The sequence below is a fragment of the Sprattus sprattus genome, assembly GCF_963457725.1.
Source record: "Sprattus sprattus genome assembly, chromosome: 7".
Lineage (NCBI taxonomy): Eukaryota > Metazoa > Chordata > Actinopteri > Clupeiformes > Clupeidae > Sprattus > Sprattus sprattus.
Window position 1 is genome coordinate 3,487,120 of NC_137926.1, and position 13,676 is coordinate 3,500,795.

Consider the following 13,676-nt stretch of genomic DNA (forward strand, 5'->3'; position numbering starts at 1 on the left):
ATACTCTCTTCTCTTAAGCATTTCAGCTGTGCGATCACTGAATACTCTCTTAAGCATTACAGCAGTGCACTCACTGAATACTGAATACTCTCTTAAGCATTACAGCAGTGCATTCACTGAATACTGTCTTCTCTTAAGCATTACAGCTGTGCGATCACTGAATACTCTCTTCTCTTAAGCATGTCAGTAGTGCGATCACTGAATACTGTCTTCTCTTAAGCATTTCAGCAGTGCGATCACTGAATACTGTCTTCTCTTAAGCATTACAGCAGTGCGATCACTGAATACTCTCTTCTCTTAAGCATTACAGCAGTGCGATCACTGAATACTCTCTTCTCTTAAGCATTACAGCAGTGCACTCACTGAATACTCTGGAGCCGTGCTGGAAGGAGTCAGACCCTTAGATCCTCAGATCTATGCCACTAACACTTCAACACGTGATTTAAACCATGTGCACAGTGTGTCGACTGTGTGGTTTTCTGGAGGCGGTTGCTCTTTTAACAACTAACAGTTGTTTTGTCTCCGGGCTTCAGATTGTTTTTTATTTTACACCAAAATATTGTGGTCCCTATAAACTGAAGACGCAGGCAGGAAATCTGACTCTGGATTAGAATTTAGTGTTATTCTAAATCAATTTCATAGCAAAAGATTGACATTAAAATTTTAAATGAATTTAAATTGAGCTGCAGTAAATCCAGATGTCTTCGTACTGCTTTGAAACACTTGTTCAGTACAGCACTGAAAGAGACAAATAGTCAGAATCCTTCTTTCTGATGGTGGTGCCCTCTCACAAAATTGAAGGACAAACCATCGTATGATTTTTTTTTGACAAATCTGCTGCGTGTTTAAAGTGGCGCTTTTGTATTGGATTTATATGGAAGACGTAACGGTCTGTGTGTCACCAAGGAGACCGGCTCTGCCAGCAAGTGACATCCGCCCACTTCTGTACACCTACCTCTCCCTCGATTAGATGGAGGTCCAGCCAAGAGCAATTGCCTATTCTTCCTCCGTGCCAGCATCATTTGTTGCTTCTGAATCGCTGCCGTGGGCGGCTTTACATAAACTTTTTTTTTTTCTCTCTCCCTGTCTCTTTTTTTCCACTCTATCTTTCTCAATCGCAGAATGAATGACAGCTGAGGTCTCGTTGCGTTTTATATAACGACGTTTTACTTCAGAATCCAGCTTCAGAGCCCCCGCACAAACAGCATTATGGTGGAGTCGAGCCATTATGTGGAGTTTTCTCCCCAAAATGCTTTCTCATTGCGCTGGCATGGTGTGCAGTGGATGAAGCCAATCACCCCTTTTTTTTTTTGTTAAATGTATATTTATTGAGATTTTCAAACACAAAGACAGTAGACACAATAACATTGGGACAAGCAAACAAACACAACACCACAAGAAATAAAAATAAATAAATAAAAACGGTCCAGAGTGGTTAGTTACCTATGTAGTACATACCAACTTATTCAGAGTCAAGGTGCATTGTCATTTGTTCAACATATAAAATAAATGGACTAATCACCCTTTTATTCTCTCTTCCCCCTACAGTAACGACTTCAGCAAGATGGTGGCCGAAGAGTACCTCACTTTCTTTGAATTTACAGGGATGACATTGGACCAATCTCTCAGGTACATAACTCTGCCACACCAGGGACAATGAGCATGTGTAGTTGCCAGTGTGAAACACAAACAAACACACCAGCACACACACAAACACAAACACCCATGCACACACACAAACACACATGCACACACACCTAAAATGTTTTGTGTAGTTGCCAGTATGAAGCACAAACACCCCTACACACACATGCACACACACCTAAACTGTTATCTTTGATGAATCAAATATTAGCGTAATATTACCACTGGACTGGTCTGAATCATGAATTGTTAAGATACTTGTACTATAATATCTCCCTAGACCATGCTTATAGTCTGGTAAGGCCATATTCAATTTGTGTCCTTGAGAAAAGATTTGATCATATAACCAGAGGTATTCTCTCTTTTGTGTCGGTGGGTGTTAGTATTATGTATGCAAGTTGGTTGATTAGTTTCTCACACCCACAAAAGATATTCTCTCTTTTGTGGGTGTTAGTATTATGTATGTAAGTTTGTTGATTTGTTTTTTTACTCCATATTAAAGGTCCCTTTTTAATTGAATTGTCATTCGTTCATTGTTATTCTTCCACATAAAAATCTGTATGTATTTGTCATATAAAATGTCCATCCATTTTGACCTAGTTTGTGTTAATTCTGTTTCTCTTTAGAACCTTTCTGAAAGCGTTTGCACTAATGGGTGAGACCCAGGAACGAGAGCGGGTTCTGATCCACTACTCCAATCGGTACTACCAATGCAACCCGTCAATCATCTCCTCATCAGGTACCGATCACTCCTCTCCTTTGCTGTTTGACTGAAGATGATAATAATAATAATAATAATAATTACCTCCGCCAAGGAGGTTATGTTTTCGCCCCTGTATTTTTGTTTGTTTGTTTGTTTGTTTGTTTGTTAGTAGGATTACGCAGAAACGCATGGACCGATTTCCCTCAAACTTTGTGGGGAGATTGGTTAATATAATGGCACTAATTGATTCGATTTTCAGATGCCAAGGTCACAAGGCGGAGGTTTGCATCCTCTGAATGCTCTCATTCTTGTTCATTTTATTTGTAACGCACTCTTCATTCAGAAGAATCTCAAGAGTGGCAGAGAGATATGCTAATGTGACTCTTTTCTCTCCTAATGCCTATTCCTCCTTTTATTTGGTAGTGTAGCGCTGGTTGAGTGACACTAGGGGGCGCTGTTTCAAGAGCTGTGTTTGTCCGATCATGTCTCATCTTGATGAATGTGGATGTTTATGACATTTACTTTCTTCTCCCATGAGAACTCAGCCATTAACTCTGACTTAACAGGGATCACTTGGAATTAAGTTGACTAATTGCTGTGTGTGTGTGTGTGTGTGTGTGTGTGTGTGTGTGTGTGTGTGTGTGTGTGTGTGTGTGTGTGTGTCTGTGTGTGTGTCTGTGTCTGTGTGTGTGTGTGGGGGGGGGGGGGGGGGGGGAGCGACATGCATATTTGTAGATGAAATCCATTGAATCCCTCCCTGTTATCAGACTTTGCTGAAATGTCACTATTTGAGGATTTAACTGGGTTTGGCTTCCAGTCAATCCTCATGGTCCATATCAGTGGAATCCAACGGACTTGTCTGTTTCTGCCCATCTACCTTTTTTTGTTCTTCGCTTGAGTGTCATGTCTCCTCCATAGCAACCAACCGTCATGGTAACAAAGTCTCTGTGACCAGTTGCTTGGTGAAAGCAAAAAAACGGTCTCCTTGTTGCTAAGACTGTTGCCATGGAATTGATGTTACTCGTTGGCCCTGCGTGGAGATGGATGTTGCGATCAACATACTGGTGTTGGTGGTTTCATCTAGACTCTTAAGCATACAGAACATGCACTTCCACACACTGTGTGTGTGTGTGTGAGTGTGAGTGTGATATGATGGAAAACGTGATTACAAATAACTCTGCCTTAGGCCAAAGCCCCTCTCTTCAGTGAAGCAGTGTGCCGTGGTGTTGTATGGTTAGATTGATTAGCCCTCACTCTACGTCAAATAAATGTTCTGTGAAGAATGAGTTTGGTAAACGCCTTATACAAGTTCAGGTTTCTTATGAGTGGATTGAACTCTAGAAAGGATGTAGTGGTGAGAGATGATGCTAATGCTAAAGGCTAATGCTAAATCATCTTTGAAAGAAAGGATGTAGTGGGGACAGATGATGCTAATGCTAAAGGCTAATGCTAAATCATCTTTGAAAGAGAGGATGTAGTGGGGACAGATGATGCTAATGCTAAAGGCTAATGCTAAATCATCTTTGAAAGTGAGGATGTAGTGGGGACAGATGATGCTAATGCTAAAGGCTAATGCTAAATCATCTTTGAAAGAGAGGATGTAGTGGTGAGAGATGATGCTAATGCCAAAGGCTAATGCTAAATCATCTTTGAAAGAGAGGATATAGTGGTGAGAGATGATGCTGATGGTAAATCATCTTTGAAAGAGAGGATGTAGTGGTGAGGGATGATGCTAATGCTAAATCATCTTTGAAAGAGAGGATGTAGTGGTGAGGGATGATGCTAATGCTAAAGGCTAATGCTAAATCATCTTTGAAAGTGAGGATGTAGTGGGGACAGATGATGCTAATGCTAAAGGCTAATGCTAAATCATCTTTGAAAGAGAGGATGTAGTGGTGAGAGATGATGCTAATGCCAAAGGCTAATGCTAAATCATCTTTGAAAGAGAGGATATAGTGGTGAGAGATGATGCTGATGGTAAATCATCTTTGAAAGAGAGGATGTAGTGGTGAGGGATGATGCTAATGCTAAATCATCTTTGAAAGAGAGGCTGTAGTGGTGAGGGATGATGCTAATGCTAAAGGCTAATGCTAAATCATCTTTGATAGAAAGGATGTAGTGGGGAGAGATGATGCTGATGGTAAATCATCTTTGATAGAGAGGATGTAGTGGTGAGGGATGATGCTAATGCTAAAGGCTAATGCTAAATCATCTTTGATAGAAAGGATGTAGTGGGGAGAGATGATGCTGATGGTAAATCATGTCTCAATGGAAAGGATGTCGTGGTGAGAGATGATGCTGATGTTAAATGCTAATGGTAAATCATCTTTGAAAGTGAAAATGAAAGTGACTCTATGGCAGAGGTGGTGTAGACACACACACACTCTGAATTCCACCTCTGCATTTGACTCTTCCAGGGAAGTGACACACACACAGATATAGATAGGATGTAGTGGTGTGTGATGATGCTAGTGCTAAATTGCTGTCTGTTTCCACCTCACAGATGGAGTGCATTGCCTTACCTGTGCTTTGATGCTGCTCAACACCGACCTTCATGGCCATGTAAGTATTCACATCACCTCTCACTCAAACCTACTCTGCATTCTCTGGTCAAGCTTGAGGAAGTAGAGACTCGGTCTTCAGAGCTAGGAAGAAAAAAAAAAATCTGATTCTCATTTAAACCCTTTTCCACTGTGGTCAGATGCATTGAACTCGAGTCTTAATAATTTTTTTTTTATTCTTTCTATGTCGTTTTATAAGCAGTATTTATTGTTACACCAGGTTTTTAATGCTCTTAGCTTGATTGTTCTCTCCCTTGTACGTCGCTTTGGACAAAAGCGTCTGCTAAATGACTAAATGTAATACATTTAAGAATGACCAGTGCAATTTAAATACATGCTAATGTGGTCTCAGTGCCTCAGGACCAAACCAGCCCGTCCGTCTCGTTCTGTCCTCTGACAGGAGTGCTAAACCATCACACACACCTCTCTAACACTAACACAGCATTTATAAGAAAATGCATAAAAAGAGTTTGTCAGTTTTAAATCGATATTTGAAAGTGGTTGATATATTCAGCATTCAGATACACTAGCCCAAAAAAAACATCTTGCTTTGAGGAATTTTTTTTAAACCATCATGCTGTAGTTAAACACTTTGAGCATTTTGATTGAAAATAAATAAATACATAAATATGTTTGTTGGTTTCCAATTCCAAGTTGGTCCCCCCCCCCCCCCCCCCACATCACCCCCACCAACCCTCCCTCCTTTAAAACTGTTTGCTCCATCTGCCGGTCGAAGAACAAGGAGGCTGTTCCGCTACTGCCATACCTCTGCATAGCACCTGTAAATTATAGATAACAATACTATTATTAATTTCTTCAGCTGCATCCGGCTCATTCAAATAGACTCCCCCTCTTTCCTTTTATACATTTTCAAATATATAAAATGCTGTTTTATCAGCTTGGCTGATTTAACATTTTAAACTCTTTGCTTTCCATCTTGCATTGGTCTAGAGGCTTAACTAAACCTTGACTGAGAGACTAGACAAACATTGTCTTGTTATAAAATGATGTGCCTAATGAGGAGTGTGGTCGTGCAGTATATTGCCTAAGTTGTGGAGCGCTATGCATCTTGCATAGTGAGCTTATAGGGCTTCCAAATACATTTAAATATTCATTCAGTACTATGCTTTTTCCTAACATGTATGCTTTCAATAAAACGTAGGCTTGAATAAATCAAATCTAATTTAACACTTCAGAATATAGTCCAGACATACTAAGAGCACGAGCTCATTTGCTGGTGCCGTTGCTTATATAAACTGCACCTATGCCACAGTGGCCTTGGCAGACGGGCACGGAGATTCTAAAAGTGTTCTTCATGTCCTAACCGTATGAAAAGACCCTGGGAAGTGCCGTCCTGCTTTTGGGTTTTGCCCAGCTGTGCAAGCAAAAAGTGAAAAGCCATGATTAAAGTTTCATCGAACAGGTTCCCATTTCTTTCTTTCTCTCTCTTTCTCTCTTGTGCACACACTCTATCGTTCTTTTTCTCTCTCTTTCAGTCTTCCTTGTGCTCCCGTTCCTCTGTTGAAACTCCTGCAGAGCTTTCACAGCCTGCACACATCCAGGCACCTGTTTAGACGCCATTCTCAGCTAAAAAGCCCCCATAGAGATCTCATAAAGAGCACTCTGCTGCATCTCACCCAGTCATCTGTCCCTGGGACACAGTGCCAGATAAAGATTTAAAAAAAGGCGGGGGGGGGGGGGGGGTGGCGGCAAATGGGGGATGGTGAGTTTCTTAATTAACTTGATCGCCTTAAACCCCCTCTGGGTTTTGATTTCCAGGAGGAGAGTAGGTCCCACGACCAGTCGCATGTCATTATCATCGGGCCCATTTAGAGGCGCCTCACGCATGAGGACCCAGGCCTCTGTGTGTGTGTGTGTGTCCTGTGTCGCTGGCTGGGAAGCAATTCATCAGGACATCGCCTGCGTTCACACTGGTCAGGTATCGACTGGCTTACCGTGGCGTGGGGGTGGGGGGGGGGGGGTGGTGTGGGGTGTCTGAGCTGTTAATGCAGCTTCTGTTGCTATCCCATGATATTGGAAATGAATAAAAACTACCAAAAAATCTAACCAGAGTCACATATTTACACAACGGTTTCATGATTTATGAATGACTATATTACTAAATTATTATGAGTGAAAGAACATGGCCAAGTAAGAGTTTTGTGCATTACATTTGGCACCACAGGGTCAAATAAAGCAAAATAAAAGAATAGTCTGATGCTTGTGTACGAGACGCTGTTTCACAGGAGGGGAGCTACATCCCCGCTTCATGTCAAAATCAAAAAGCCTTCTGCGTTCTCCTTCCCTCCAGGCTGCGTCGCATTTGATCATTCAAAATGGAGACAGTACAGCTTTTATCTATCTTTTTTTTTATGTCTTGTTCCAGTCGGAGCGTTCGTCACTGCAGTCCACCTACTTACTCGGCTGGTGCTGGCAGTGCCTGCAAACCCGTTGGAACAAACACCGTCTGCTCATTATTTTAGTATTCCGCACAGTCGTTTGTTCCAGCCTTTGTGTCTCTCCACGCACGCAGGCAGGCAGGCAGAAACAAAACGATCCCATGAGAACTCTTGACAGTGATCTTGTGTTTTAAGGTTGAAATCCGTGTTAAATCCGGCTAATTGCACTAATTGTCTAATGCGAGGTGGAGGGTGCCAAGTGTTAATTATGGCCGATGGAGATGGAGAACAAGGCTTGGAAATATGGGCAGAGAAATAAAAGCCATTGTGCTCAAGAGTGCAAACTCATAAAAAAAACGTAGACCCGAGCTTGACATAAATTACAAAAGCATGAGTGTCCCCTTGTCATGATGAAAGGTGTGTGGTGGGTGAGTACGTGCCTCAATGCACAGCACACTTCAGTCGAGAAGCTCCAACAGAGAGCAAACAGCTCCATTGCGTCGTCATACAGCGCATCCCAAATAAAGTGGTTCTGTGGCATGGTGCCGTTCATTCCATTCCAATGACATTTAATGCTGTTTTGTGTTGTCGGTGAAGTCTCTTTACTTTCCAATTTGAAGAGTTTTGTCAGTATGTGCTGCTCAAGGCGCTCTACCACCGCTGAGACTAATCAGAATAAACAACTCTTTCTCCACGCTGTCCTTGAGCAGCAGCTTGTTTTTGAAACCCAGGGCAGCCACGCCGCACGCTTGTGTTTGCCAAGTTTGTTGGAGCTTAATTACCTCACCCTACTCAGTGACAGTTTGATGTCATGCACAAGATCTTTTCATATTAACACCACCACACCAAAGCCCATGTTAACTGCTTGAATAACTGGTTGGACGTCTTTTTTTTTTTTAAATTGTGTTCTGCAGGAAATAACCAGAGCACATAGTAATTGGAGTGGATTAAAAACAGATGCTTCAGAAGTTTTGCTGGTTGAAGAATGACAAATCATTTCCAATGCTAAATGAGGTGTCATTGTGTTGACCGTTGTAGTGAATGGCCAAAGACTTCATGATGGGAGGGTCAAAGTGGTGGCATCAGATGTGTGATGAGATGAAGTGAAAACTGAATTTATCTAACGGTGCAGATCCATTCAAGCGATCTGAGCGACGCGATCAAATTCCATCGCTTTGAGTGGGCGTGGTGTAGCGTGTGGAAATAGACTGGACTAGTGACTTTTCAAACCGTCAAAGACGGGAAAAATCGCTCCTCATTTGCATAAGTTTGAGCATGTTCGAATTTTCATCAGTTGCGTCGCTCAGATCGCTGGTCTACGTCACAATGGAGCTGGCTCCCGTTGAAATGCATGGGGTCGCCCAGATCGCGTCGCCCAGATCGCTTGAATGGATCTGCACCGTAAAGTGCGCATTGATGCCTTGATGTTGCTTTTGCATTAAACATACCGTATGCGCAACTGAGGTTTCTTTTTTTTTTCCCCAAGTTTGTTTATTAATATCAAAACACAGTACAAAATCAGATAGAAAATGATGCAACAAATCAAAGCAAACCAAATGACAACAACCACACACAGTCAGTAATGAGAATTGAATACAAAAAATAGACACATATACATTATCAAAAGTCAGCAAAATATTACAATAGGTAGTAACCCCAGCAGAGTACAAGATACGACATATTAGCAGGTTAAGGCCAGTCTAGTCTCAGTCAGGAATATGTGAGAAAGTAGTATTATCAAAATATAGAAGAAATGGGCCCCATACTTTCCAACATTTTTGAGAAGAACTCCTTGTAGAAAGCCTAATTTTTTCCAATTGAAGGAAATAAAGAACATCCGCCAACCAGTGTGCATGACAAGGGGGGGATTTCAATTTCCATTTAGTCAAAATTAGTCTTCTTGCTAGTAAGGTGAGCAACTGTGGTTTCTAGTGTCATTTTTCCGAGTCAAAGCCATGATTGCTAGAGTGATGAAATGGCTTCCTGGAAAGACAAGAAATGTATCCAGGCGACTAATTGACTAGAACTTTGTGCACGTCGGTCGGTAATGAAAAATGCTGTGTGCCAAGTGCACTCGGCACTTCAGTTAATTATGACACGCAAGATTGTTATATATTGTTATAAATCGTTGATATACTGTAATATGTCTGCTGATTGATGCGAGAAGTACCCCGCTTATTTCTCCAGCCTGTTTCCCAATGTCCTTCCTTCTGTGTTGGGTTTTTACAGAGAAATCACAGTATTGTGAACCTCCCACACACACACACACACACACACACACACACACACACACAGCCTCTCTGCCTGGTGTCCAGTGGACATGATGTAAATGCATTCAAACGGTCATATATTCTCCAAGCTGATAGAATGCAGTGTATAGATCGCCATCTGTTCATAATAGTGTAGCTCTCCATACATATTGATCCTCGTATATGTAAGATTGAGTCTCCCCCGTAGGTGATGGCAATATGTCTCTTCAGTGAAGGTGAGCAGCCTTCTGTTGTGTGAACGTGAAATCATTTAAGGATGGCTCTCTGCAGCTGTCAGGCAGTTCAGTAGGTGCTCTGGTGATTTTGGGGGGGGGTGGGGAGGTGTTAACGAGACCTTGGTGGGGTGATGCGTGGGGGGGAGCGGGGGGGTGTTAACAAGGCCTTGGTAGGGTGATGCATGGCTGTTCAAATGTAACGAATGTCTCCCGTCTGTCTTGCAGAATATCGGGAAGAAGATGACGTGTCAGGAATTCATCAATAACTTGGAAGGCCTCAACGAAGGGCAAGATTTCCCGAGAGAGGTCTTGAAGGTAGGTCAAAAATATTGCTCCTCATCCACCGACCTTCAGAGAAATGAGTAAAGATGAGCCTCAGTGAAACGTTTAATAATGTAGGTCTTAGGAATGAATGTGGACACAAATGAGCTTGGGGAAAAAAAATGGAGTGTAGCACTGAGTCTGAAGGGAAGGCTATTTTGGAAGAGGAGACTCCGATTGGACGAGGTAACACAAAACTCTTATTTTCACCCTCCCATGTACACGGTGATAATGCGATCTCCCAAAACTAGTGAGTGTCGTTGTATGCGCTATTCAAGCCGACATCAACCTGATATATTCCACATGACTTACAACCCCGAAGGACAAAAACTTTCTACGCCCGTATTAATTAGAGCAAGTCCGTTTTGTCATTGGAGACCAGGGGAAAGGTCTATGGGGTGATGCTTCAGACAGGAGCCCTAGACTACAATAGCACTGTGGATTCCATTACCACGGAGCGGAAATACCACAATAGTTCGGTCCACGCTGACCCACTTATTACCTGCTTCATGTGCGGAACAAGGCCACCCAAACAAAGGCCGAGGTCAGAGGTTGTCGCTTTGTGTTTTGACGGGCGAGGACAGAAATAGTGCCGAAGCAAACAACTCTGAAAATCAAAAAGGAGAATTATCCATCCAAGATAAAATGAGCTCAACTTGTGATTCTGCTGCATGTTGTTGAGTTAAGAAAATAAGCGATTCTTGGTCATGTTTTAGTCATCAGATCACCTCTCTATTTGTTACTCATTTCTTTCTTGTGATCTCAAGTCAAAACTCTGAGAGTTGAAGAGTGTTTTAAAAGAACGAAGAAAAAAAAAAGATTCTCTTGGACCGCTTTTTCATGATGCTGTGCTTCGTGTCCTGAGTTAGTGTGCATCAGTGGCATCAAAATGGACATGCTGTGCGTTAGTCATCTTGGGCAGCTGCTGCCATTAGTCTTCTAATGAAGAGCGAGCAGGCTGCACGCCTCCCGCAGGACTACCGGCTCCCGCGGCCTTCCTTTCATGTCCGGTGATGGCACATGAGGTGTGTCCATGGCGCAGTCCAGCACCAGCAGGGCAGCCGTGGCCTACTGGTTAGGGTTCGATCCCCGACCAGTAGGAAAAATGTGGGTAGGGGAAGTGGTAGACCACTGCTCTCCCATGCCCACATCCACGGCTGAAGTGCCCTTGAGCAAGGCACCTAACCCCGATCACTGCTCCCCGGGCTTGCAGCTTGCAGCTCACTGCTCCGGGTTAGTGTGTAACCTCACTTCACTGTGTGTGTGTGTCACTTCCCTGGATGGGTTCAATGCAGAGGTGAATTTCAGCGTGTGTGTGTCTACACCACCTCTGCCATAGAGAGGACTTTCACTTTCAGTGATGGCACATGAGGTGTGTCTGTTGCTCGGTCCAGCACCAGTGATGGCACATGAGGTGTGTCTGTGGCTCGGTCCAGCACCGGTGATGGCACATGAGGTGTGTCTGTGGCTCGGTCCAGCACCGGTGATGGCACATGAGGTGTGTCTGTGGCTCGGTCCAGCACCAGTGATGGCACATGAGGTGTGTCCGTGGCTTAGTCCAGCACCGGTGGACCAGAACACTACGCTATTGGACATAAGCTCCACTGCCCAGGACAAAAAGGAAATGAGTTTGCCCTGCCAAGAGACTCCTCTCAGCGGACATAAATAATGAAATCATCCGCCCCACACCTCCACCTCCTCCTCCTCCTTCTCCTTTCCTCCCGCCTACTCCTTCTCTACACCTCCACTTTAATAAGATGAAACAACACACCTTGCACACACAGCAAAAAAAAAAAAATCGTCTTTTGCATGGACCACGGCCCGTGTTGGCACATTGTCTGGCACGCAACATGGCCAAGTGATGGGCTCGCAAACGCCCTCTGACGAGGAGAACGGCCTCGCTGTGCCTCCACATCTTCACCCAGGTGCCAGTTTGGATGAGAGTGGCATTTTATGCAGGCTTTTCATTACCCAATCACCAGCGGTCCCTGGGGGTACGAGATTGCCCTTCCGGCCTTCTGTGCTTTTCAGACGAGAACGGAATGAGTCATGTAACATTTGTTGTTGGAGAATTGAGTGTAGGGAGTGTAAGGTTAAGTTGTTTATAGATGACCAGAGATCCGGTTGGCTATTTTCGGCTTGTTTTGATTCAAGGTTAAGTGTTTTGAAATTTGAAATTTAGGAATGTGAGCAAAAAATACATTTCCTGTAGGTAGATGGTTCAGCTCATCTCTGCAGGAGACTTTGAGCTCTCTGTAGGCACTGCCTGGCTCAGGTGAACCCCCTTATCTCAGGTGAACCCCCTCATCTCTGTAGGAGACATTGAGCTCTCTGAAGGCACTGCCTGGCTCAGGTGAACCCCGTCATCTCAGGTGAACCCCCTCATCTCTGCAGGAGACTTTGAGCTTTCTGAAGGCACTGCCTGGCTCAGGTGAACCCCCTCGAGTGCGCTGCAGTGTTGCCGTAGCAGCAGTAACCCTGGCGTCTGACATGACTAAGCCTAAGGACAGAGAAGTTTGACCGAGGCTGGTATAGGCTGACATTTTTAGAGTAACATATTTGCGAGAGGTGTTATGGCGAGTAGTTGCCAAATACTCCACATATATTTAGAGACAAGGAACCCACCTTGCATTTCTGTGTGCTATAGGTAGTGTTACATGGCCAGTCATGAGTATTTTTATGTATAAATGTATATATATTTTTTTATAGGGCTATGGCATGAAGTGATCAGACCAAGGAAAACAGAAGCTTTTGCTCTGACAAAACAAGAGTCACCAAAAAAATACACTGAAAACTTTAGCCTACAACATATTTATAGGTTGTTGTACAGTGTACTATATATTTATAGGTTGTTGTACAGTGTACTATTTTGGAAATGGATAAATTAGAGACAAAGCAATGTCTTTGCGACAAAATTAGAAAGATTATATGTGGGTCATTTTTAGATGCACTCTGTCAGAATGAGACAAGATGTGTTGGTGAATATTACAAATAGTGTGGAGATTTCTGTCTTGTCTTTTCCAAAAGACCTAGTGAAAAGGCGTTTAAACAGTGCCGCTCTGCAGATGCATGGCTCAAGGCCATTAGTCCTCTCATTGATGTCCTTCGATACTGATATGACTTGGTTAAGAGCTGATGATTAAGCTGATGCTTAGCATACCCAAGGCCGTAGAGAAGCACTTCAAGGGACCAAAACAGTAATATGTTCTTGCACATATTCCGGCAAAACTAAAACTAAATTATTCACAGCATGGTTATTTCATTATTTGGAGAGAAAAATACAAATATGACATACATGCTACTTACGCATGATTGTAACCACTGTTTAAGTTAAGCTTACATTTTTCAAAAATATCACAGCATGTCAGAACCACAAAATTGCCTGAATCTAGCCCAGACTTCTGGGGCTGAAGTGAATTCATCGATATGAATTAGCTCTTCCAACCAGCTCGGCTTAGCTAGACCTTGATCGCCTGCCGCCCATTTTCCCGTGGAGTCAGGCCAGCCGTCTTCAGAATATTTTGACGGATGACTTTGTCCTTTTGAAGTGCTCCATGGTTGAC

At 43.2% G+C, this 13,676-nt stretch overlaps 1 protein-coding gene across 1 annotated transcript in view; it reads left to right on the forward strand.

The window, feature by feature from the left end:
• The window catches only part of psd3l (pleckstrin and Sec7 domain containing 3, like), a gene marked incomplete at its 5' end in the record, with an annotated part of 108,853 nt that overhangs the window by 53,180 nt on the left and 41,997 nt on the right, over positions 1-13,676 (forward strand). Inside the window, 4 exons of the mRNA XM_080842576.1 lie at positions 1,549-1,629; positions 2,271-2,383; positions 4,851-4,909; positions 10,018-10,107. Of these exons, the coding sequence (XP_080698702.1) occupies positions 1,549-1,629; positions 2,271-2,383; positions 4,851-4,909; positions 10,018-10,107 (343 nt within the window). The remainder of the gene's footprint in view (positions 1-1,548; positions 1,630-2,270; positions 2,384-4,850; positions 4,910-10,017; positions 10,108-13,676) is intronic.